This window comes from Phaethon aethereus (genome assembly GCF_964289735.1).
Source record: "Phaethon aethereus genome assembly, chromosome: Z".
Lineage (NCBI taxonomy): Eukaryota > Metazoa > Chordata > Aves > Phaethontiformes > Phaethontidae > Phaethon > Phaethon aethereus.
This window is the reverse complement of record NC_138577.1, coordinates 14,049,702-14,075,481: the sequence shown is the minus strand read 5'-3', so window position 1 is coordinate 14,075,481 and position 25,780 is coordinate 14,049,702. Positions and strand designations below refer to the sequence as shown.

The 25,780-nt window shown below is 40.1% G+C and overlaps 1 protein-coding gene across 1 annotated transcript; it reads left to right on the top strand.

Annotated features, from left to right (window-relative positions):
* Positions 1-3,100: 3,100 nt before the first annotated feature.
* On the top strand, positions 3,101-24,330 carry AMACR (alpha-methylacyl-CoA racemase; the record flags this gene model as incomplete). Its single annotated transcript, XM_082013071.1, has 5 exons — positions 3,101-3,350; positions 7,049-7,192; positions 9,796-9,956; positions 14,465-14,651; positions 23,921-24,330. 5 exons carry the CDS (start codon positions 3,101-3,103, stop codon positions 24,328-24,330), a joined length of 1,152 nt encoding a protein of 383 aa, XP_081869197.1.
* Positions 24,331-25,780: the final 1,450 nt, after the last annotated feature.

The window sequence follows — 25,780 nt, the reverse complement described above, 5'->3', positions numbered from 1 at the left end:
GAGTAAACAACTCACAAAGAATATTTTTCCAGGATATGTCTATTTTAATGAAGTAGCACGAAGCAGCTTATACAATTATTTTCTGTAGATAAGACTGAGCTTTCATTTCTAAATCTGTAATTCACAATCTCAGACAGAGTCAGATTCTCAAGCAGCACGAATTCACAGCTACTTTAGAAGGATGTATTGATTTCAGGATAGATTCACTTCGGGGCTTTTTGCTGGTGTGTGGTGGGATGTACACTTAAGAGAGCGAGCAATAACATGCAAATCCACACTGGCAGAGAAGCAGAGAAACACAGAAAGGCAAAGAGATGCTCCAAGCTGAAGAACCTATTGAAATTGCAGAGGTTATCCTGCTGCATTTGCCAAGTGCGTTGTACGAGGCACAGTGTGTCACAACAGCACACAATGTGAGGTCAGAAATGCAGAATATCGCCTACACTGTCTTTGTGGATATCGAGAAATGTTATGAATGGAGCACATTCTGTTCAGGCAAGGCGTAAAGGCAGGCTTCAGGATAAAGCACCTATGCTTGAAAGCTTTGATAAACTTGGAACACAAAAATACCACCATCAATTTCATGAGAATCTTTCAAGTTCTCAGTTTCAGATTAATGCAGGTCTGTTTGAATTGACTAGAGAAGTTTCACCCTAAGTAGTGACCTACTACTTCCATTTTTAGGCAATTATCAGGATTTGCTTGTTGTTTCATTTAAAAAAACCAATACAAACTGTACTGATATTAGTAACTGTACAGATATACAGCATCTCTTTAACCAGGTATTAAGATGGACTAAATTGTAAACAATATACATGTGAAAGGACAGAATCAAGGTTTTGTGTACAGCTATAACTTCACATTCCTGTCTTGGTATTTCTCTGTAGGACTGAAAAGTAAGAGTAAGCCCATGCCAGGGTATGGCTCTTTGTTTTTAACATATATTTTTCTGATGGCCAACTTGCTGCTTCAGGAGAGTTTGCTGGATTCAGATCATTAGCCTCATCTGTTGCTTAATTAGAACATCTGTTTCTCTCTCATGCCTGTTTATTTTTTAGTTTGTTAAAATCCCATTTTTCAAAATGGATTTAATGCTCATAAAATGCTGCCCTCACCTCCCTGAAACTGAAGTAATTTAATAAGGTCCTGACTCGAATGTTTCTGCCACAGACTACCCATTGTAATTGTGGATGACAACAAAAATGCAGGTGCAAAAAGGCTGCTTGGTTAAACCATTGCGAAATCCAGACATTAACAAGTGTGTGATTATGGTGTTATTTGGATGTGATAAACTAAACAGCATCAGGTAAAATGAAAGAAGGTGACACAACAGATATTGCCTGCTCCTATCCAACACACATTCCAAGACCCAAAGGTGAGAGGGGACAAATTAAACTGAAAATCGTTTGAAGTAATGGAGTGTCCCAGTAATGTGATGATGTCTGTGGAAACAAACCTTTCTATGCAGTAGCGTCTCTAAGGGAGATGGATAGTAAACAAAACAAGCCAGCTTCATTTGAATGAATATGCATGTATTTTTCTCTCTGCCACTTCTTGTGGGTGGCAGCATAGCAGTGGATATCATTAGTGCCAGCATTACAGGATCAGGTGTCTATCTGGAAAATAAAGGGTATTCTGGCAATAAGACCTCTTCTGCTTGCTATTGCAGAATTAGAAAAAAATTCTGCACTCATGTTTGCAGCCTTTACACCTTTTTGTACTCAATCTACTTTAAAGAAATAAATAAAATGAGCATGGAATTGACTTTAAGCACCTCTTCACTCTGTCTCCTACCTGGTAACCTGAAATACTGGGAGCAGGACATAGGTTTGAAAAGCTGTGTTAATCCACTGCCTGTTTTATCACCTCTCCTGGATGCATGTCCATTCCTGTGAGCAGCCTAAACAAAAACAAAACGAGCACGGCCTCCAGTCAAATGTGCCTGCTTTTCTGGCAGGCTGCATTAACAGATCAACCGTGCATGAATGTAGGCTTTATTAAACCTGGTCTGATTTAACCAAACACAAGCGCCTGGGCTGTGCGCAGGGGAAATTGTGAAGTGTCAGGGAGGCAGGAGACATTTCAGGCTGAAGCTCCACAGCACTTGTGGCCGGCAGAAGGCTGATGGCCGCCACGGTGATGGTCTTCCCTTTGTGGCACTGCTGAGCTAATGGCTCCGCACTGGTGAGCTGCGAGCATCACGATCTCGACCAGAATTTGTACTTACTTAAAATCCCGGTGATGTACTTTCCACAAGCGGCCGTGCCAGCCCTGTCCTGAACAAGTTTATCAGGGAATGCTCAAGATGTCACTACCCCAGCTGTGAGCTCTGCCTCTCCAGGAGAGGCTACAGCTGCTGTAGCAGGAGCAACAGGACCAGGCAGCCCAGTTTATAGAATCATAGAACAGTTTGGGTTGGAATCGAGGGACCTTTAAAGGCCATCTAGCCCGCCCCCTCCCCCCCCCCGCCATCAGCAGGGACAGCTTCAACTAAATCAGGGTCCTCCGAGCCTCGTCCAGCCCGACCTTTAAAGGCACATCTGGTGGAAAAAAACAGTTTTTAATCAGCTCTTCCACTCCTGCCCCGAAGCGTGATCCGGGGAGGTGAGGTGCCCGTGGGTCTGGACCACCGGGCAGCCCCCGACGGCGCGAACAGCTGCTGGTTGCCGCCCTGTAAATCAGGACGGCTGACGCCGGGAAGGTTTTCCGAGAAGTGGGTGTTGATTTTCACATTCTTTGCTGTCTGCCCGACCACAGCAGCAAGGGAATGCCCGTCTCCTCACTAAAACCCAGCTGCGGAAGGCAGGCGGGGCGACCCGCGGTGTAACACGGGGAAGCCCGCTGCTCCGGAGACGCAGCCGCAGGGCGTCGGGAGGTAACGAAGGCCTTTCCCGCAGGCGCGGGGCCACACCAGCCTGCTCAGGCCCCGGACCGTAAAGCCAAATAAAAGGGGACAGGCGTGCGTGGCACAGCCCGCTCCTCCCGCCACACCCCGGCGAGCGGGCTGCGCGCAGCCCGCCAGCGGAACGGCCGCGGCGCGGGCGGCCCTGAGCGCGGCGGCGGGGATCGATATCTCGGCGCTCGGCAGGCGGCGGCTGCCATGGCGCTGAGCGGGGTGCGGGTGCTGGAGCTGGCCGGCCTGGCGCCCGCGCCGCTCTGCGGCATGATCCTCGCTGACTTCGGGGCCCGAGTGGTGCGGGTGGACCGGACGCCCCGCTCCGCCGTGGCCACCGACGTGCAGGGCCGCGGCAAGCGCTCCTTGGTGCTCGACCTCAAGCGGCCCGGGGGCGCGGTGGTGCTGAGGAGGCTTTGCTGCGCGGCGGACGTGCTCATCGAGCCCTTCCGCCACGGTGAGGCGGGGGGCGGCCTGGAGAGGCAGCGGGATAGGGCTGGGGGAGCGGGGGCAGACTCGGGGAGGTGGCGTGGTGTAAGTGGGGGCCGGGTGCGTGGCAGTTAAGGGGCCCTGGGGTGCGGTGCTGAGGGGACTCCTGTCAGTCTGTGACCTCGTAAAGTGCATCGCGGGAAGTGGGAAGGGAACAGCTGCTGGGAGTTTATTTCGTGTGACTGGGTCAAAAATGCTGTGGGACGGGACGGGGTTCGCGAAGTGCAGCACCCCGGCAGCACCACAGGGAAGCAGCCGCGGAAGGTGCCGAGCCAGGGCCTCCCCCACGGCCGGAGATACTGAGCAGATCGTTCTGGGCGGCACCAGAGCATGTCGGAGCCGGGGAGTCACGCATCAGCTGGGCATCGGTCCTGTGATGATTTTTGAGGCCCGCTGCTATAATTCAACTGATATTTGTAAGGTTAGCGTGGGGGTAAGACATAGCAGATCGTGATCTAAGTCTCAGAGCTTATTATTCCTTGGCAGACAACAAGGAATAATACGTGCTTCGTTCATAAACCATACACAGGCGCTCATCTGATGCTCACATGTTGGCTCTTTCAGTATCCCTGCTGTTCCTTGAGGATGCTGCTCTGTTATGAAGAGTGTCGTCAAGGTCAGGTTGGACGGGGCTCTGAGCAACCTGATCTAGTTGAAGCTGTCCCTGCTCATTGCAGGGGGGGTTGGACTAGGTGACCTTTAAAGGTCCCTTCAAACACAAACTGTTCTATAATTCTCTGATCATGCTTCAGTGAGGAGCTAGTTGAAGTGTTTTGGGGTTTCTGCAGTCAGTTTAGAAATAGAAGGCTCTATCAGTTAAACATCACACATCATAAACAGGCTTCTGTATCCTGTGTCATGGATAACACTTTTCATTCTGAAAAGAGGGTTTTATGATTGTGATCTTTTTACCTTAGGAGTGTTTTCTTTTGTTCCTCAGAAGCTGTGCCAACAAAATTAAGACATTACATTCCATTTTTCATTGTAGCTAGTTTCCTATTCTCTAGTGGCATTTTTTTTTTCTTATAATGGAAATTTCTGTTTTCTTTGGTTTTATAGACCCTTCCTTTTTTTTTTTTTTTAACTGGACATTCAGGTAATTTTGTAACTAGTCGTTAGGTTTCGTGGGCCTGTAACTGAACTAGGCAAATCTGTGATCCAGCATGAAGCTGGTTTGAACCAATGAGAAGATGAGGGCCCAAGTGGCAGGGGCCACGTGTGTCTTTAAACTCACGTATGATTGACTTTCTCACAATGATTTTGTGACACCAGGGGTTATTTGGCGCCCAGTTCTCGCTTGTGCTTTTGAAAATCATAGAATGATAGAACAGTTTGGGTTGGAAGGGACCTTTAAAAGTCATCTAGTTCAACCCCCCTGCAATGAGCAAGTACATCTTCAACTAGATCAGGTTGCTCAGAGCCCCATCCAACCTGGCTTTGAACACTACCGGGGATGGGGCATCTACCACCTCTCTGGGCAACATGTGCCAGTGTTTCACCACCCTCACTGTGTAAAATTTCTTCTTTATCTCTAGTCTAAATCTGCCCTCTTTTAGTTTAAAACCGTTACGCCTTGTCCTGTTGCTACAGGTCCTGCTAAGAGGTCTGTCCCCATCTTTCTTCTAAGCCCCCTTTCAGTACTGGAAGGCTGCAGTAAGGTCTCCCCGGAGCCTTCTCCGTGCTGAACAACCCCAACTCTCTCAGCCTGTCCTCACAGCAGAGCTGTTCCATCCCTCTGATCATTGCTGTGGCCTCCTCTGGACCCACTCCAACAGGTCCATGTCTTTGCTGTGCTGAGGGCTCCAGAGCTGGACGCAGGACTCCAGGTGGGGTCTCAGCAGAGCAGAGGAGAGGGGCAGAATCCCCTCCCTTGACCTGCTGGCCACGCGGGTTTTGACGTAGGGCTTGGAGCATGTGCCATGTGAGGAGAGGCTGAACAGAGCTGGGCTTCTTCAGCCTGGAGCTGAGAAGGCTTTGGCGGGATCTTACTGATGTGTGTAAATAGCTGATGGGTGTGGGAGTTAAAGACGATGGAACCAGACTCTTCTCAGTGTTGTCCAGGGAAAAGGCAAGAGGCAATAGGCACAAATTGAAATTCAATAAATTTTATTTAAATGGAAAAATAACCCTTTTTTATGGTGGGTGTGGTCCAGAGCTGGAGCAGGACTCCAGGTGGGGTCTCAGCAGAGCAGAGTAGAGGGGCAGAATCCCCTCCCTCAACCTGCTGGCCATGCTTCTTTGGATGCAGCCCAGGATACAGTTGGCCTTCTGGTCTCTGAGCACACATTGCCAGCTCAAGTTCAGCTTTTCATCCACCAGTACCCCCAAGTCCTTCTCGGCAGGGCTGCTCTCAATCCCTTCATCCCCCAGCCTGGATTGATACTCGGGGTTGTCCCAGTCCAGGTGCAGGACCATGCACTTGGCCTTGCTGAACCTCAGGAGGTTCACACGGGCCCATTCCTCGAGCTTGTCCAGGTCCCTCTGGATGGCATCCTGTCCCTCAGGTGTGTCAACTGCACCACTCAGCTTGGTGTTATCTGCAAACTTGCTGAGGGTACACTTGATCCCACTGTCTGTGTGATTGATGAAGATATTAAAGTGTATTGGTCGCAGTATGGACCCCTGAGCGACACCACTCATCACCAGTCTCCATCTGGACATTGAGCCATTGACTGCTACCCTCTGGATGTGACCATCCAACCAATTCGTCATCCATCTAACAGTCCCCCCATCAAATCCATATCTCCTCAATTTAGAGAGAAGGATATTGTGGGGGACTGTGTCAGAGGTCTTACAGAAGTTGACATAGATGGAATTATAAGATTTAGTAATACTATGGACTAGTCTGTGAAACAAGTTGCAGTAGATGCTGGAGCAGAATATCTGTTGAAGTTATGTCATCCGTTCCCCTCCAAAATATGTCTCCCTGCAGTGCCAGTATAGATTATAGGACATAGTCTAGACAAGCTACACAGAGCCAATAAAAATCTATCATTTATTTGCAACTTGAATTTGCTTCTTTTAAAACCACTGGTTTAGTAATGCAAGATCAGAATTTTAGCCTTGATTACTTTAAACCCGTGCTGGCCAAACCTACACGTCATTGATTTCTAAAGGTTACTTATTCTCTGCATGACAAAATAACATATTTTCTTTTGTGCAGTTGTTGCAAATCATTTGTGGAGTAGTGTCATGGTCCATTTGCATTCAGTGAGTTAAAAGATACAGAAGCATACAGGGTACTGAGGGGCTAATAAGGTGAGGAAAGTGTAATCCAGTGAAAGATGGAAGCAATTACAGGTCATTTTAATGCGGAGCAAAAAAAAAGAGTTTGCACTTTCTCTTTTTTTTCCCACAAACCATTCAATAGTACATGGATTACAGCAAGCTGCCTGGCAGTCTTTTGGAGAAGTAAAACAGGGAAAAAAGCTGAAAAAAAAGAAAGGACTCTAAAGCTTAATTTGTTTTGTATTCAAAATGTATGCAGTATGTTGGTAATTTATGACATTCTGGCTGTTCGCATTGTTACATGGATACTGAATTAGAATGTATTACTTCACAAATTGCAGTTCAGTTCAGTTTTGTGTAATACAACTTTGAGCCATGTGTATTTTGAGTGATTTAAAATAAATGTGAATTAGGATTCCATGCCTTTGTCTTTTTAAGGTGTCATGGAAAAACTTGGGCTTGGTCCAGAGGTCCTTCTACAGGAGAATCCCAGACTCATCTATGCTAGACTTACTGGATTTGGCCAGACAGGAAACTATGCCAAGTCTGCAGGTCATGACATCAATTATTTGGCTTTATCAGGTAGGCTGTAAAATTTCCTGTCAAATAAGTTGTTTTTTTCCCCTTAAATCAAGACTCAAGAATTTATTGAAAGGTTATTTGCAGATAGCTCCAATTACCTGAGGTGCAGTCTGATAAATCAGCTGAGCAGATCTGAAGCGTCTCTGTGTCAGTGAAAGGAGGGTTTGCTTCTCTTTCCGTGTTCTTCTCTCTGCTCCAGGCAGCTCTGTCGTTTGCTTAAGCCCTCTGTAAGCATCCTCACAAGTCAAAAACTGGCCAGGAGAAATGAGGATGTTTTTCTGCCAGGTTATTGAGGTGAAGCAGTTCATTAAGGGATCCAACAAACATAAAAAGTCACCACAAGAAAGGAGGAAACATGGGCTGGATGGGCAGTTCATTTTGGCAGCAGCAGTGAGCTGTTAGACTGGATCAGCATGTCCTCCCAGGCTGCAGAGTATTTTCCTTTCTTTGTGCTATTTTATCTGAATCAAGCTTTTGTCTTTGAAAAGAGGACTGAAGTTTTTATGCATTTTTGTTTTTCTTCAGGGCCTCTTTCCTAGAAAATCTGTGTGCTGGTCATCCCAAGAGGGCTGCAGATTATTTTACGTGTTTGTGAGCCGCTTTTTTTATGTAAAGAAAAACTAGGCAGCCTAAACCATTTGAGCTCTTGTGCTTTTCTGCTGTAAATATCTCCCATTGATATCAACCAAAAGGAAAGTAGCCTTAGAATAAAGTGGCAATGCTATCTTTCCTTAAGGTGTTGTAGACAATATGCTGTTTTTAAGTGTCATGTTTCCACAAGTATGCAGTAACAAAAAATAACAAGATTACCCAACTCTGGTGGTAGCAGTCACTGTGTCATGCCTGGCCCTACCTACTGCTGTTCACACTGCTGCTGTCTCTGCTGCTTCTCTGAGTCTGTGAGGGAGGAGAGAAAGTGGCCCAGAATTTCTTGGCTTCCCACTGGGTAAAGCATTTATTTTAGTCACAGCAAAGTGCCAGAGCAGAGAAATGCACTGCAAAAGTGGTCATCTGGTATCACCTACTATGGGAAGTCATTGAGTTGTGCAATTAAGTTTTTCCTCAGGGATGGGTTCAGTCTTCTCTCATTATGTAAGATTGTCAGAGAATAAAAAAAGAATAAAGAAAGGATGCCTCATTTGAAACACTTTTGATTTCATGCCCAGATGATTTCAAAGTAGTATATTTTTATTTGTTATTAGCATAGCAAAAGAGTCAGTACAGAAACACTGTAGTCCATTGCTGCCTTAGATTGTTTTACTACCTTCTGTTTACAAAAAGAAGGGTTTTTTTCTCTGGACTTTAATCAGTAGTATTTTGATTAGTGCTATCTTCCCTAAATTAAATCATTTTGCTTGAAATTTCACCGGTCAGGTTTTTCTGCCTATTTAAAGGAAATAGGACAAGGAAGGCATTTGTGAGGCATCATTCCTTAAAAATGAGATCTCATATCCTGAGTGTTTTCCTGATGAGCTTTGGTTTTCTTTAGCTAAAAAATGGCTTGCATTAGAAACTCCAGACATAACTTAGTATGTTAATCTGCTGGTGCCTGTGACAACTTTTAGCCTGTTAGAAGTGAGGTTTTAGTCAGCAACAGGGCTTTATGCTTGCACTAAAGGCTTTGGAACTTATTTATAATATGTGCTCTGTTGCTTGCACTTAGGAAGTGCATTAGACTATTGGCTAACTAAACAGTGCATCAGAATCGTGCAGTTCTCAGGAAATTTTGACCATGTATGCTGCAAGTCTCAGACCTTAGGCTGCAGGCATAAGAGAGAGACGACCATACTGCAAAGTTTCTTGCTTGCCCAAAGGGAATTGCTATGAGAGAACTACAAAGAGTAAGGTGACAGTAAAGAGCTTGTTCAGCATGGCAGAGAAATGCTAATAGATTCAAAGCACTGTCTGAAGTAAACTGGCTTAGCCTTTGCTCTCTGCCCTTTCATTTCTGCATAATTTGTGGCATAAACATAGGTTCCCTGTGTCTATGTTGCATGCAGAGGTAACCTTTCTGCGTTATTCACCCATTCCTCTTATATGCAACCTTTTTTTTCCAAAGGTAGTTGAAGAGGGAGGATAGGACTGAAGTGCAGTTGTCGGTGTGAGATCCTATGTTATCATTCTTAGTTCATGGGTTACGTGCACAGAATACTGTACATCTGCATTTTTACTTTAAAAGATTCAAAGAAGAATTTACCAAAGTTGCTTTGAGACATGTTCATAATGCCTGTTGAATTGTTATGGAGGAGGTTCTATGCATGTACAAAGTACTAATAGAATTATTGCACGCAAGGGTTTTATTGATAGAATTTTGTCCCTATATAGCCAAAGTATCAATGATTTATCTGTGACACTTTTATTGATCTCTTTAATTAAATGCATCCTCACTAATATGATTTCATATATTCTATTATTTTGTGAATCAAACAGTGACGATTTGCTAAGACACAGCCAAGTAGAGACAGAAGACTTGGTAGAAGTTTGCTTTATCCCTTGTTTACTTGCATAGATTGAAAAGAATGAAACTTTAATTGTAGAAATGTAGAAATGGATGTTTATAATTAATTTTATATTTACATTTGCTTTGTTTGTTCTACTGTCAGGTGTGCTGTCAAAGCTGGGTAGAAAAGATGAAAACCCTTATGCACCTGTAAATCTTCTGGCTGATTTTGCTGGTGGAGGTGTCATGTGCGCACTGGGCATTGTTACAGCCCTTTATGAACGTACCAAATCTGGAAAAGGGCAGATCATTGATGCGAGTATGGTAAGTTTGATCTTAAGGAAGGTGGGATTTCTTAGGTTTCCTTGTTTGGGTTTTTTCCTACTCTTAAGACTACTCTTCCTCCTTAAAAGGGAGGAACTTGGAGCTGTTCATAAGGTTTAAAATTGAGAACTTGGGAAAGGGAAAGTAAATAATCTCATAAAATGGCTATTGTTTTATGTGCAAGCAGTTTTCACCTATCACTGTTGCCATAACATCCTTACGACATGGGACACACCCTGCGGCTTTCTGCCTGTGCCATTCCCTATCTTTCCTTTTGCCAATCTGCCTTCTTCACAAAATATTAGCTGTATATATTTGATGAGTAAGTTTGGTGCATGGAAATGGGGTGTTTAATAAACAATTAACACCGTGCATAACAGCAAAAATGATCATCACAATAAAATTAAGAATTACATTAGCTTTATCCAAGACACATCTGCTTATGAATTTGTGACAGGTCATGTCTTATTAGAAGCACTGTTCCCTCAAATAATAACACTGCTATGGATTATTGCCAAGAAGTCAATTTCAAACACAAAGTGTTTGAAACTTTGTGTTAATGTGCCGTAAAATAAATGAAAGGCTAAATTAGCTTAATAATGAATACTATGGATTTTTTCACTGCAAGGCCACCCACTTGCACACAGAGGAAAAATACATATTTACATTTATCCTTGAAACCTGTATTATCTGCAGGTGTTTTTTCTCTCTCTGTCTCTCTCTTTTTCTGTTTTTCTTTTTAAAGAGTGTTGCAATTAAAATTTGACCTCCCTTTGAGGTGTAAAGGCTATGATTTGGACTTATATATACATTGAAAAAAAGAATATTAATTGAAAAAATTCCTTTGCTGAAGAGGTCTTGAAAATAGGGGAATAGCAAGATTATGAATGTTAGCCATCTTGACTTAGGTAAATTTTTGACAAATTCATATGACATTCTCAGAGGCAGGTCACAGCATTATGATCTCGATGAAAATTCTGTGGGATCGGTCTAAAACTGGTCTAATGTTTTTACCCCAACAATAATTATTAGTAGTTGATTGTCAAAATTAAAAACTTATCAAGTGGAGTTCTACAGATGTCTGTGATTTTTTTCAGTGTTTTCTCCAATAAGCTGTATGATGGATGAGCGATTGTGTTTAGGAAATTTACAGATGATATGCGTGTGGGAAGAACTACAAGTATGTTGGACACTGGGATTAGAATTGAAAATGACCTTTTCAAATTGGAGAAATGACCTGAAAAAAGTTGGCTGAAATTCATGTAGACCACTGCTCTGTAGTTCTCTCAGGCAGAAACTATTAGCTGCACAAATGCAGAACAATTGGCTAAAGTACAATCCTGGGGGTTTGTAGTAGTCACAAGCTGAACATGAGTCAACAATATCATGCTGTTGTAAAACACACACATACTGTATTAGAATGTATAAACAGGAAATAGAGCCAGAAAAGTTTCTGAAGTTACTCTTCTAATCTATTCAACATTTATAAGGCCTCCAGAAAATACTGTTTCTGATGCTTTTCTTTCAAAAAAGGGCCAGTTTGTGGAAGTCTGAGAAACACAACAAAAATTATGTAAGTCTGACAACATGACCTACAAAGGAAAGTTGAAGGAATTGGTGTATTTGTGAAGCAAAAACTGTGGAGAATTGTGACAAGTCTTCAAGTATTAAAAAAGATATTTCTTGTAGTTTGGAGTATTACCTTATCTTCATTATCAGGACTTTAAGTCATTAAAAGAATTTGTTAAGGGAAAAATCAATGTAAGTCTGCTAACGTCTTAATGAGATCTCTGGCTCATGGGGAATGGAATGTGTTGTGGGTTCTTCTGGGTCATTTTTAAGTCTTCAAAATTCCTCTCGGTTTTTTCTTGTCTCATTATAATTGTGGAATTTACAGTTCCCTGCTGATGTTCCTGGTATCCTGTGAAATGGATGGACTATTGTCCAGTATCACTGGATGTTCGCTACCTGGCATTTTGTTACGTTCCTTTCACTTCAACAGACTTTCAGTGAGTCAGTTGATGAAAAACATACATGCATCATCAACAGAAAAGACAGCTAAATAGACTGGGTTGATGAGCCTGGTTTTATATCAAAGTTTGTTTCCTAGGTCCTGCATTTCAGCTGTCTACCACAGAAGAATTAAATGCCTGGTCTGAATTGATTCATGTTAGTTGCTGTCTCTTCTCTTTGACGCTGTAGGGATCATCGGTATCTTAGAGTGAGCCTGATAGCTCCCATGTGCTGAGTAGGATGTCCGTGTGGACAGTGCGAGGTGATGTGGTAGGCACAATTGCACATCTGCACTTCTGCACCACACTGGAATAGAGGCATGTGAGTCAGGGCCAGACTTCAGGTTCACTCCAAATTCAGACACACAGTCTTCTGCTGACGGTAGGCATCTGACCAGCCATGACTCACTCTTTGTGAAAAGACAGCCACAGGAGAGAATGGTGGTAATGATCACTTGCATAACAGTCTCATGGCAAGAGCATTTAGCTGTCCAACAGAAGACCGGGGTTCCAGGTTTTTCTCAGCCTTGCGGTATTCAAAACCAAAACCCTCACTCCTAGAGGCATTAATCAGTCACGAGGATAAAGATTAGGCTGCTTTGGATTCATTCTCAGTTTTGTTTGAACTGTTTCACTCTGCAGAAGAAACAGAAGACTTGCAGAGCAGACAGGTCACCCAGCGGAGTGGTGCCTCTGGATTCTTGTCCTTGCTTCAGAGACTGATGATGCTTTTAGCAGGAGGGAGCCATTAAATGAAACACGTAACTGTTACCATTGTGCAATAAGGCTTAAGTGGAGTCTCTCCATGTTGTCCTTTTCATGTTGTAAAAGAAAGTGACCACATTAATGTGTATGTGGTGTTAGTTGAGCATGCCTGTGGAGGTTTGGTGCAGATGTTTTCACTTGTCTCTGAATTGCAGTGGGCCTCAGGCAGAAGCTAGCTCTCCACTTGCCCAGCCAGGTATATTTCTAAAGTTCCTATACCAGTCCAAAACAAATGTGCTATTTTATTTTAAGTGTCTCCAGGGTAAGTAGCACTGTATGTAGGTATTGTAAGTAGTTCTGTCAGCAGCAAAATCTAATTTGCAATTAGAGGTAATTCTGATATTATCCCCATCTATTCTTATCCTTACTTCCAATGTTTTTTCTGTATTGTTTTTTAATATGACCAGTGCCAGATCAGATCATTAGTAAAGCAAACACTATTTTGATATCCTTGCAATCATTTTTCAAACATGTAGGTGAACTTATACAGTATTTTCTCATATGAAAGTACTTTAATTGACTTCAACGTATGACAAGTAGGGCAGAAGTATTCCTGTCCTTGTGGCAGGTACTTGAGAAAGAGGCCAAGTAATACACATTAAATGAAGAAGCCTTCATAACTGCATACTTCAAAGATTTGCATATTTTAAGTTATTGCTTAGAAAGGTAGAAACTAATAGATCTTTCCACATGAAAATTCAGTAGCTTTTTATTTTGGTACAATTGCTGTGCTTTTCTCTAAAGACAATATTAGGTTAATTTTACACAGCTGAAAATGCATGAATCAAAGTGATACTCAAAATTATACAGCTCAGGTTTTTCCTCTAATGTTTCTGGCCATGTACTGCTACTGCCTCATCTTCTCTTACAGTTTTTCTAATGCAGTTGGAAGAAAATGGATTCTGCTGGTGAGCAAAACTGTAGCATATGATTTTGCTTGGAAAGACTGGTACAAGCTTGACAATTATTGAAAGGCTGAACAAACTGAGTTTTCATCTGGTTGTACTCCACATAGCCAAAATTTTAAGGAACAAGTTGGAACAGGATCAATCATGTTTTCTAATGCTGTATTCATCAGGCACTTGCCTATTTAGAGATTACCTTGATATGTCTATGCACCTGCCAGTGGTGAGAATGGGAGAATAATTTTTGTTTTAACTTAGTGACGGAGATGAGCTTCCTAGTTCCTATGGTATAAAAGAGCTTTAACTTTTGATTTCCTTCCATTTTTTTTCTAAAAATAGCAGTCTTCTTATAATTAGTAAATTCAAAGAAGTTAATGTTGAGAAAAAAATTTAATACTTACAGGACTGGTATAGGTATCTTGATTTCCAGGTTTAGAAGGATTGATGGCTCTCAGATACTTAAGGTTCTATAGAGCCAAGAAGCTTGTCCCATCACCTAAAATTACTTATATTCTCTTTGTGAACTCCTAAAGATTATAAACTTGCTAAATGAGGAAATTTTGTGTGTTGACAGTGTGTTATCCATCTGAAGCTGCATTATTACATTTGTGCTCTTTCTTATTCTCTAATTCTAGATGATTTCACATATGCAATATACACAATAATTGAAAATTTTAAGAAATTAAACTGCTAGAGATTTTGTCATTAAAAACCTTAACAAAGGACAGAACTGGTACTAGTTTTTTGCTGTTTTGTTTTTTGCATGATTAAGGTAACATGCCAACTAATTTACTGAAGCTATTACTTTTTCTTTTAAATTTTCAAGGTAGAAGGAGTAGCATACCTAAGTTCTTTCCTGTGGAAATCACAAAATTTGGGACTTTGGAACAGACCTCGAGGTGAGAACCTCCTAGATAGTGGTGCACCTTTTTATGAAACCTACAAGACCTCCGATGGAAAATTCATGGCTGTTGGTGCCATTGAACCGCAATTCTATGAGCAGTTAATAAAGGGTAAGTAGCTTGGAGCAGTTGTTTCACATTAGCAAAGCATGATTGAATTAATTCTTTAATACCTGATTCTGATTTGATTATGTTGTTTTATTTGTAAAAGCCAAACACTTCTTGAACCTAATTGGGTAGTAGTGTAGCAATTTAGCTGACTTTCTTCTTCTAGCTATTGATTTCTTTCTTTTTCACCCCTTCTTCACCTTACGCTCAGAAACGACACTTGAATTACAGGTTTTGTTCTGGACTTGTGGTAATGGTAGTCTGTGATGTGGATGGAGCACTAAACAACTATTTTTGGAAACCACTTTTTTCAAGGCATGGTGAATATACTTTAAAAAGGAGACATAATTTTTTCGTATTGCAAATAAAATTTCAGTCCATTTCAGTTATTTGTGCAATAATTTTTTTAAAAAGAAAGTATTTAAATTGTTTCAGAAATGAATGTTCATTGGAAGTAGTTAACAATATTTCTTAATAGAAAGTAATTTTTCTAGAAGCAAAGTCAGCTTTATAGATAAATTTCTACCACACAATTTGAGTGCCTTCAGAGTCCAGCTATGAATATAATTTTTATATTTGACTGAAGACTCTTTAAATATGACTATAAAATATGATTTACATGTTTGAGAAATTAGAATGAGTCATGCAAAATAATTGTGTGAAGTTAAAACAAATTTGCAGGTGCTTTTTTATCTTTGAACTGTTCTGTGTGCTTCAAGCTTTTGGTCAGATGTGGTTTTAACTTCTTTCTGGTTATTTACTTTTAAAATAACTTCTTCTGTTGTGCTCCTTTGGTAGGTTGCTATGCTTTCCATACAGAATTTATGAAAATATAAAAAATTCACAAAAGAATTTGGTATTTATTCTCTTTCCATTATTCTGAATATGAAGGAAATAAAAAGTTCTCAGCCCAATTTTAGTTTTGCTTAAGTAGAAGGAATACCAACAAAGGATATATTGAAAGCAGATGTACTCAGTGTTACGTGAACCAATTTTGTATGTGCATGACTTACATGTGGTAAATCTTTGCTGACTGAGGGTGGCAGTGGAATAGCTCCTTATTCTTTCTCAGTCTCTCCCCACTGACTATCCCTTCAACTGTTTTGGATGAGATAGAGTTAATTTTCTTCATAGTAGCTTGTATGGGACTATGTTTTGGATTTGTGCAGAAAAGAGTGTTGGTAACACAGGGATGTTTTAGTTATTGCTGCGCAGTCATAGAATCACAGAAACATTAAGGTTGGAAAAGACCTCTAAGATCATCAAGTCCAACCACCAACCCAACACCACCATGCCCACTAACCCATGTCCTGAAGTGCCACGTCTACATGTTTTTTGAATACTTCCAGTGATGGTAACTCCACTTACTCCAGTAAAGAAAATTTTCCTAATAACCAATCTAAACCTCCTCTGGCGCAACTTGAGGCCATTTCCTCTCGTTCTATTGCTAGTTAGTTGGGAGACGAGACCAACACCCACCTCATCACAACCCCCTTTCAGGTAGTTGTAGAGAGCAATAAGGTCTCTCCTCAGCCTCCTCTTCCCCAGACTGAACAATCCCAGTTCCCTCAGCTGCTCCTCATAAGACTTGTGCTGCAGACCCCTCACTAGCTTCGTTGCCCTTCTCTGGACACGCTCCAGCACTTCAATGTCCTTCTTGTAGTGAGGGGCCCAAAAGCGCACACAATATTCAAGGTGCAGCCTCACCAGTGCTGAGGGGCACAGTCCTTACACAGCATCAAGGACTTTTCTGCTCCTCACAACACCCCTCCAGCGAGAAGGCTGGGGGTGCACAAGAAGTTGGGAGCGGGCACAGCTGGGACAGCTGACCCCAACTGGCCAAAGGGATGTTCCGTACCATATGGCGTCGTGTTCAGCAATAAAACTGGGAGAGAGGTTGGCGGGGGGGCACTGCTCAAGGACTGGCTGGGCATCAGTCAGTTCATGGTGAGCAATTGTTTTCATTTGTACCACTTAACGTTTTTTGGGTTTTCTTTTCCTCTCGCTTTGTTAGTATTTTTTCCCCTCTTTTCCTTAGAGTGTTTTTTAATTATTGTGATTTGTTTCTAATTATTAAACTGTTTTTATCTCAACCAATGAGCTGCTTTACCCCTCCAATTCTCCCCTTTCTCCACCGGCAGGAAGTGAGTGAGCGGCTGTGTCGTTCTTAGTTGCTGGCTGGGGTTAACATGACAGTTCCTGTCATGGGCAGTTACTGCCAGCTCAGCCCGAATCAGCTGTGTCGTGCTAGCAAGAGTGTAGTCAGTGCCAGGGCCTGCTCTTCCAAGAGTTTTTGAAATTCAGGAGCATGTTAAGATGAAATGAAGGTATAGGCTTCTAAGGCGGGGTATGTCTTTGGTGAGCAGGTACACTTTGGCTTTGTTCTCTTGCAACCTGTGGTGCCTCGTACATCTGTGGCTGTAAATGGCCGCTTCTCTGCATAGCTTAGAAAGAGCTGTGCAGTTGTGTAGAATATCCAAATTGGTACATGCTAATGCATGATGTGCTGCCTCTGGATCAGATGTCAAATTTGGAAGAGCTATGTTCTTGGCTGAAGGAGCTGGTACTTTGTCCCTCATTGTCCTGAGAATGACTTCTTTGAAAACTCCGGTTCTAACCTACTTGATCTTGAAAAAAAGAGTGTGGCTGATTATTCCACAATTTGCAGTTCTTTGAAATGTTATTCTCATTCAATCCCTTCAGGGTTTTTTTTGCTTGCAAGAAATGGAGTTGGAGGACAAAAATAAATATAAAACTGTATCACGGTAAAATGTAAGCCCTTGCTCTGGAGGTTAGGGAATTTGGAATTGCAATACATGTCTTCAGGGAGAATGTCTGTATTAAATACAAAGGAAAAAAAGAAAAGAATAAAGCTGCTTACTCAAATAGCCATATGTTTGGCTTAAAGTGATCAAACGCTGGCCTGCAGTATTCATGACTGTAGTTTATTCCTCTCTAGAGATTAAGTTGAATAGCACTTACTTTTAAGTTACAGGAGTGGGATGGAACCTATATTTGTTCGAAAAGAAAACAAATTCTGTAATGGAGTCTCATCTTTTTTGTCACTCTTCTCAGTGAACCTTTTCTGGACACCCCAGCCTTCTTGTATTGATCATTGCTACAGGGCAAGACTCAGGCTCTTCTCTCTCAACTAGCCAGCCAGCTTATCTAGAAAGCAGCCCCTGGTGAATGAATCCATTGGTCAGCCAATATAACATGATCACTGATTGGTCTCTGTCTTATTTAGATAACTCTTTACTGAGGAAAATGCTAAAATTCTCGGTTTCCCTCTTAGTTGTTTCCAGAGCATAAAATTGCAGCAGCAACTATGAATTCATCTGCTTATATTGGGGCATCCACATTGGACAACTTTATTTTCATGTTTCAAAGTATTCCTTATGCTTACAGTGCACAGAAATGACTTTATTTCAACTGCTGAAGTTTCAAAAGTGGTATCCATTTGTAAGTAGACAACAACTGCAATCACAGCTGTTCCTGTGTTTCAGTCTGTTTTGGTCAAATTTTAAAAATCCAACATATAGACTGCAGTCTTCTAAGGAAATATTGCATTTTGCCTTTAATTGTAACTTAATCACAATTGTTTACAGTCAATAATTTTTCTTTGTTTATTTTGGAAAAGTGTGTTGTTTAAAGTATCAGACTGAACTCAGGATTTTTTCACAATATTGCATTTAAAATAAGTGGTCTTTCTTCATTGTATTTTAGGTACATGTTATGACTTGTTCAGATTTTCACATAGGAAATCTTTATCCCCTTCAGTTGTTATGGTTGCAAGATTTCTGTAGCAGTAGTGTTCTAAATTAGAACAGCAGATCCTTCTTGTGGCTTAGGGATTTTTTCCTTTCTGGGATATCTATTGCAGAAATTAAATTCAGAATTTAAGCTCTTGAATGTTATAGGGAAGAAAAGGCTGCTTGTGAGGATTGTATTGCTCTTTCACAAACTCAAGGAGCTTTGACTTAGACTGAGTCGTCTGTTCCAGGCATTAATTCCCTCCTTTGTAGTAGTTTTAAAATGGTATGTTCCAGTTAAAATTTCCATAATTTTATTTCATAGTTTTTTCCCAATAATTCTGGTCAGTTCTGCTGGTGAAGAAGTTGGTGCTGTTCCAGGTAAAATATATTCAAAAGCCATTTTATGTGTCTCTGTCCATATTCAGAGAGTAGGTTATTTTTGCCACTCCTATGTAATGAGAACACAAGGATATGGGTGTTGTAGATGTAAGAGCTGGAGATTTAAAGATTGCAGAATTGAGAAAGGAACATGATTTCTGAACCATTTGTCACTTCTCACAGAATTCTGGTTATGCAAAGTGAAACTAATTTCCTTTTGGTTTTGGTTCACTTCAGTGTTTCCCTGCAGAATTAGGAATCCAGTGCTGGACCTGAGTGCAGTTAATGACATGGTGAGGAAAGTTCTTAAGGAGTCTGCAGAGGGAAACTAACTAAGTTTAAGAAAATACAGCATTTTAGTTTGAGAAGATTGTTGGCTTTGTAGATAGTGCTTGGCAGGGAAAATTAAATTTCTGTGTACCACAAATTTATGATTTTTTAAAAAAAAAGCTTATATGAGAAACTGAAGCTGTATAAAATAGATACGGGAAATAATTGCTGTAGTAACTGTAGTATTAGGATTTGTATCCTGGGCTCACTATAAGACTATTTGCTGTTAACAAACATGCTGTAATCCTTTTGCTTATATTAATTTTATTGCTACAAAAGTTAGCCAATAAATAATGAAAATACCATTGCATCTTATGAAAAATCTGATGTAAGAAACATGTGCTACTAATGTTAAATCTCAATGTTTTGGCAGAAAGAGACAGAATGTCTTCCAACACCATCTAAATTACTTCTGCAGGTTTCTCTTGATTTTTAGCAATATGTGCTTAGTATTGCTGTAGCCAGGCTACAAGAGGCATGCAGAACACAGTACATTTTTGTATATCAGGTGAGAGTAAAGGTTTGATTCTTTTTTATCATGTGGTGTAAACTGGGTCACATAGGGTGAACTTAGTGTCAACTTACATTGATCTAAAAAGCACTAACAGTCACTAAAGTTCTAAATACACTAAACGTGTATTTGATAGTACTCCTTTTGTACTACTTTGATACTCCTGCCTTGTGTGACTTCTACTTAAAAAGAAGGAAAAAAATTAGGAAATACTTGGAAAAACATAGTTTGCATCATTATAAAGGATTTCCATAGGGCTCTCCATTTTGTGATTGTAAAGTATTGTGTACTGTATTAAAAATCTGCTAATGTACTGAATTCAATACGGTGTTGTTACTAAGACATGCAAAGTGGACAAACAGTTTCCTCATTACATTTTAGACTCTCTCAGTTACACATAATGTTATGTTTCATTTTAATTTACTTACCATGATAACCCTTAAACATTGTACAAATACTGTAGAGAGCCAGGTTCTTGCTGGACCAAAACATTTGCAATTGTGGTAAATAAATACGTAAACTTGGACTACAGCTATGGATGAATTTGCAGCAATCCTCTCGTAGTACTCTGGGCCTGATCAACCTTTTGCTAAACTGTCGCTTTCTAAAAAATTATTTAGTTTCAGATACTTTGAGCAGAGAAAAAACTTCACATAGCTACTTTAATAAAAATTCACTACTGTCTTGGAATATTCTGAAGTTCAGTTTCCTCTCAGAGTGAGAATGAATTCTATTTAGAGAGAGAGTGCACAATGGCATACACCTTATGTCTATGGTTTGGGCCAAAATTAAGGATTCCCATACTAGATGCTTCTGTTCATAGAATCATAGAATGGTTTGGGTTGGCAGGGTCCTTAAAGATCATCTAGTTCCAATCCCCTGCCGTACGCAGGGACACCTTCCACTAGACCAGGTTCCTCAAAGCCTCATCCAGCCTGGCTTTGAACACTTCCAGGGATGGGGCATTCACAACTTCTTTAGGCAACCTGTTCCAGTGTCTCACCACCCTCAGTCATGTTGTGGCAACATAATTTCAAAATTACCATGCTATCAGCATCTAATTTTGAGAAGAGAATCAAGTTAAAACAAGAAAATTATGAACCAAGCTCTGCTAAGGATCCTAAATAATCTTTCATAATAGTATAGACTTGATCTTAAAGGTCTTTTCCAATCTGAACGATACTGTGATTCCATGAAATACTTTAAGAAACTATTTATTTCCAACATACCAAAGCAGCTTCGCTGATTTATGTAATGGATTTTACTGTTTTCTCTCTCTTGAAATAGGCACCTAATTTTACTCCAGTTTGTCTAAGAAGTTCTGTAGAAATAGAGATTTCAATTTGTTGCACTAATAAATGACATGTAAATATATGTCAATAAAGCTATAGCATTTAAAGAAGACTTGAAGCTATATGATTATAAGGAGACTTAATCTTTCATTTTTCAAAATTCGTTATTTCAGAGCTGTAATAGGGTAGGTTACTCGGCTTTTCTAAACAAAAATCCCTGGATGAAAATTTGAACAAAAAGCCTTGGAAACAAGTTGTGATTGCTTTACCAGATATTCTGTGTAAAAGATACTTTGCTTATGATTATGTTGGGTGAAATCTGTCATCCTGTGGTATCCCAAACAATTCTGTGCTGTGTAATTGTTTCCTTGTTGACTAAGTTGCTCCTGCTGTGATTCTGTTCATCTGCACCACAAATGGTTAGCACAAGCTGGAAAATTAGAAGCTGTACTGCTTAAATGCTGTTGGTTCATGCTATTTAAAGTTGAAGTCTTCAGTGGTCAACGGAAAATGAGCATGTAATATTAAATTCCAGGTTCTGCGTATTGTTCTATTTTGCTAGAGCATGTACACTTAGGTTCAGCCAACTTTCCATCTGGCACGATCTTCAAATGTAATTGTGCAATGGGAGAATGGTAGAGCTCTGTTTATGTTGGACAGGCTACTAGAACTCAAACTAATTAATGAGGAAATAAATACTTATGAAACAGTGTTTCCAATTGACAAGATTTCATGCATTGAGACAGAATCTCAGATAGTGTGTTGTTACTTAGTTACCTACCACTACCACTACTTGTGGAAGGTGAACTTGCCTCACCTCCTAGTTCTTAAGTAAACTGTAAAGCGCTGTTTATCTTTAGTGTTATACTCTGAAGATTAATAACCAAATTAATTTTGAAAGCATTGTTAGCGTCTGTTTAATTATGGATGCTCAACCAGTGTAAGCAATTTTCAGCTGATTTTTCTTTTAGGATTATATGAATGGTTTTGAAGACTAGATTGTAGGTTTAGTGATTTAAGGTGCACGTGACTTGGAACTCAATAAGGACTGGTGTTTACCTTGTAGTGATACTTATTCTGGTATCTGTAGAAATCTCTAATAAGATGTGAAAATGCGTATGCTTTTGTGTTGATTTTTTACTAAACATGAACAGCTGCAAGTCTGTATTTCTGAGTCTGGAGACTGGCAATTTCTCTGTGTTTTCCTTTGCAGAACCAAAGTAAGATTTCAAAGCATGTATTCATTTTCAAAGCTACTGTTTAAGAATCTTGTGATCAACAGTGAAATTAAGTTTTAAATATTAGGATAACTTGGGGGAGCCTATGAGCCCCCAGAAGTGCATGTAGTAGAGATTATAAGCAGAAAGAAAGAACTTAAAAAAGTTGGACATTATCTTCCCTTCTTCTACCCTGTATGTTTCAGTAGTTATATGTCTGCCCCTCTCAGTGATAAGGAAGCTGTAGAAATAGAAGATACATGAAGTTTTTTCTGCCTATTTACAGCTAAAGATTAGAGTTCTGTGTAAATTCTACCTGCAAACAGGCATCTAGTAGCCAAGCCTGTTAACAGTTGCAAGTCAGATCATCAATCTCATACCAGATATCCAAAGATATAAGAAAGAATGCTCAAAATTAAATGTTTGCAAAACTCCACATTTTCTGTCTTTTACACAGAGCTGTTGCTTTCTAAGCAGCTCCTTTTTTTTGTTGTTTATGAAGCACTATGATAATAGTTGTACTCTAGCCTTTCTAATTTCTCAAATTAACTTCTTTCTTATCCCTGCTTTTTCTGAGTTTTTCCTGCTATGTTCATGGTCCTTAATGTCAAGATGTGACTGGACAGTCTTCAATATACCACTTCTGATTTCTATTTGATACCATAGACTCTGTTTGTACTTCTGTTTGTACGATCTCCATTTTGAAAGTATGGTTTAATTGCCTTTTCTCTTTCTTCTTTCCTACCTCCTTTTTGAGATAAACCCTACAAAAAGTTATAACAATTCTTGGATTTCCTTGAAGTAGGAGGATGGAAGGGTAGGGAGTGCAGAGAGCAGAATCTGTGAAAACAGAAACGGAAGTGGGAAATGGGCTGCACAGGAGAGATATAAACTCCCCAATGAGAGGGAAGGTAGTGCTTAGTTAAGGGAAGGACCTAGGACTTGTCTAGTTCAGGAAATTTTCAGTACAAAGCCTTTGTGTCCATTTTCTGCCCTTGCGTCTCAGAAAGGATGTCGCATATTGCACATGGACCACAACCCCTGGGTGGTCCATGCAACTGATCTTCTGGGAAGCAGAATTCTTAAGCAGTTGGTGAGGGTAAGGGCTATGGGTTTCACTTTTCCAAAAGAGCAGCATTGGAGAGTTGGAGCCTGGGATGTGTGCTGAAGAGAGGAGAGCAGCATTTGGACTGAGGGAGTCAAGAAGCAGGTCTGTTAGCCTGCAGGTACCTGTAGCCGAGCTACCTCATGCACATCAAGCCTGGGAATATCTAGGCACACCATGTTCTCATCTCTGGCATAGAAGTAACCTGATCATGTTGGACACACTAGCCTGCTGAATGTCCAGCTCTGGCAGATGTACTATGAGATAAGTATATTGCTGTAGTTCAACAGACCTTTCTGTTTAGCAGACCTTTCTGTTGCTACTGCCAGGTAGAAAACACAATACCTGTTACAGAAAATGTTCTCAGGACAAAATTTTATCTCTAGGTAGCTTCTGCTGTTATGAAGTGTTTATAGAAATGAGTGTTTATTATAGGTACTTAGTTAAAAGGCTGTAGCTGATGCGGTTTAGTCTAACTGGAAGTAATAAAAAATTTTATTCTTCTGCTCCCTCCCTCTCAATCATAGATATCCTAACAAATTTTGAAGCGACGTTTAGTTAGTATGCTCTGCTGTGTTGGACCGCCTGCAAAACATTAGCTTCTTGAGGAACATACTTAGTTGTGGGCAGCATTTTAATTTTTCTGAGCTATACTATAGTTAAGCTTTGTTTTTCTCCTTTCAGGTCTTGGGCTAGATTCCGATAAACTTCCCAGTCAGTTGAGTTTCTCCGACTGGCCTGAAATGAAGAAAAAATTTGCATCCATATTTGCACAGAAGACACAAGCTGAGTGGTGCAGCATGTTTGATGGTACTGATGCCTGTGTGACCCCTGTTTTATCCTTTGATGATGTCGCCTCACATCAGCATAACAAACAAAGAAGTTCTTTTATCAAAAATGATCAGGAAGAGATAAGTCCGAGACCTGCTCCTCTTCTATCAAGGACCCCTGCTGTTCCATCATTTAAAAGAGATCCTTTTATAGGAGAACACACAGAAGAGATACTTCTAGAATATGGATTTACTAAGCAAGAGATTACTAAACTTTATTCTGATAAAATAATAGAATTCAGTAAACCAACAGCTAATTTATAATCTCTGACTATACAGATCAGACACATTTCAGGCTGATACAATATGTTTTTATGCATTAAATTGAATTACATGATAAATACATGCTTGCATAATATAACTTTTAAATATTTTTTTAATTATTGACTTTTAAATTTTATTGAAAACAGTGGCAGTTTTGTACTTGTGTACACAGATGGTCTGCAGTCTAGAGTGATATCAAAATTGTGTCCTGAAGATCTACAGTTTGCTTAGTAAGCAGCTGTAAATCCTCAAAATGTTTCTTTAAATATCATATCCTGTGAAATGTTTGTTTCTTTTAATTCTTAGTTACACCATTGCTTTGTAATACAAGTTGTAATTACATGAAGGCAATACTTTTCATAAAATATAGTTATATTCTTCCTAAACAAGTGATTGTGTTGTTTACTCATAGATTAGAAGGGATTTTTTTTCTCTATCCTATCAGATTAATTCATTTGCTGTATCGTGCCAAAGCATTGATTGAAATAATGCTGTTTTCTTATGTGCTGCTGTAGAGTTATTATCATAGAGTAATTCTATTTTGTAGCCTGATGACATTTTCCTAATGCAATCTCCTGATTATATTACATTTGGAATTTCAGTTTGCCTAGAAAATCACTTCAGAACAAAATTTGTTATTTTAAAATAGCTGCCAAGTATTAACACTTTCCTCTCTTTTTGGAAAAATGGTAAACAACTTAGTTGCACAGGTTTTAAACAATGGTTATTCCATGGTGGCTTTAATTTCCTTCAAAATTACACTGTCATTTGAAACAGTCTCTGAGGCAAAAAAAAAAAAAAAGCTTTTAAAAAGAATTAGTTGTATGGCCTTAATATAGTTTTCTTTAGTCTGAGATGTCAGGAATTATGATATGAGGGGTTGGAGTTTTTTAAAGTTTTGTCAAAGTGTTCACCTTGCTGAAGATTAGTTTGTTGCTTACAAATACTTCCACAATTGAGATATACTTTACCTCCTTTTACCTTTGTCATGCCAAAATGTCAGCATTATTACTATTAAAAAACCTTTTACATTCTACTACATGAACACCTGCCTGGAAGCAAGAATTACCTAGTAGGTCCAGACAAATTAGATAAACAATCAGCAAAAGCACATTAAATTCCCAGCTGTCAATCACTCTGATGTGAATTACTGAATTTTATACACATATATATGTGTATAATATATATAATACATGTGTGTATATGCAAGTGTACATGCAAGTAAGATTTGGTGATTTGCTTAGTCCCAGATGCATCTGATCATGTTGGAGAACAATAAATGTTGTCAAATGTAATCCCAAGTGCACCTATGTTTTGACCCCAAAATCACTGAAGTCAATTTAAAAACTCACGTTAACTTCAGGGGTTAACTTCAGGGGTCCGTACTGGGACTAGTGATCTTTACTGTCTTCATCAATCACACAGACAGTGGAATCAAGTGCACCCTCAG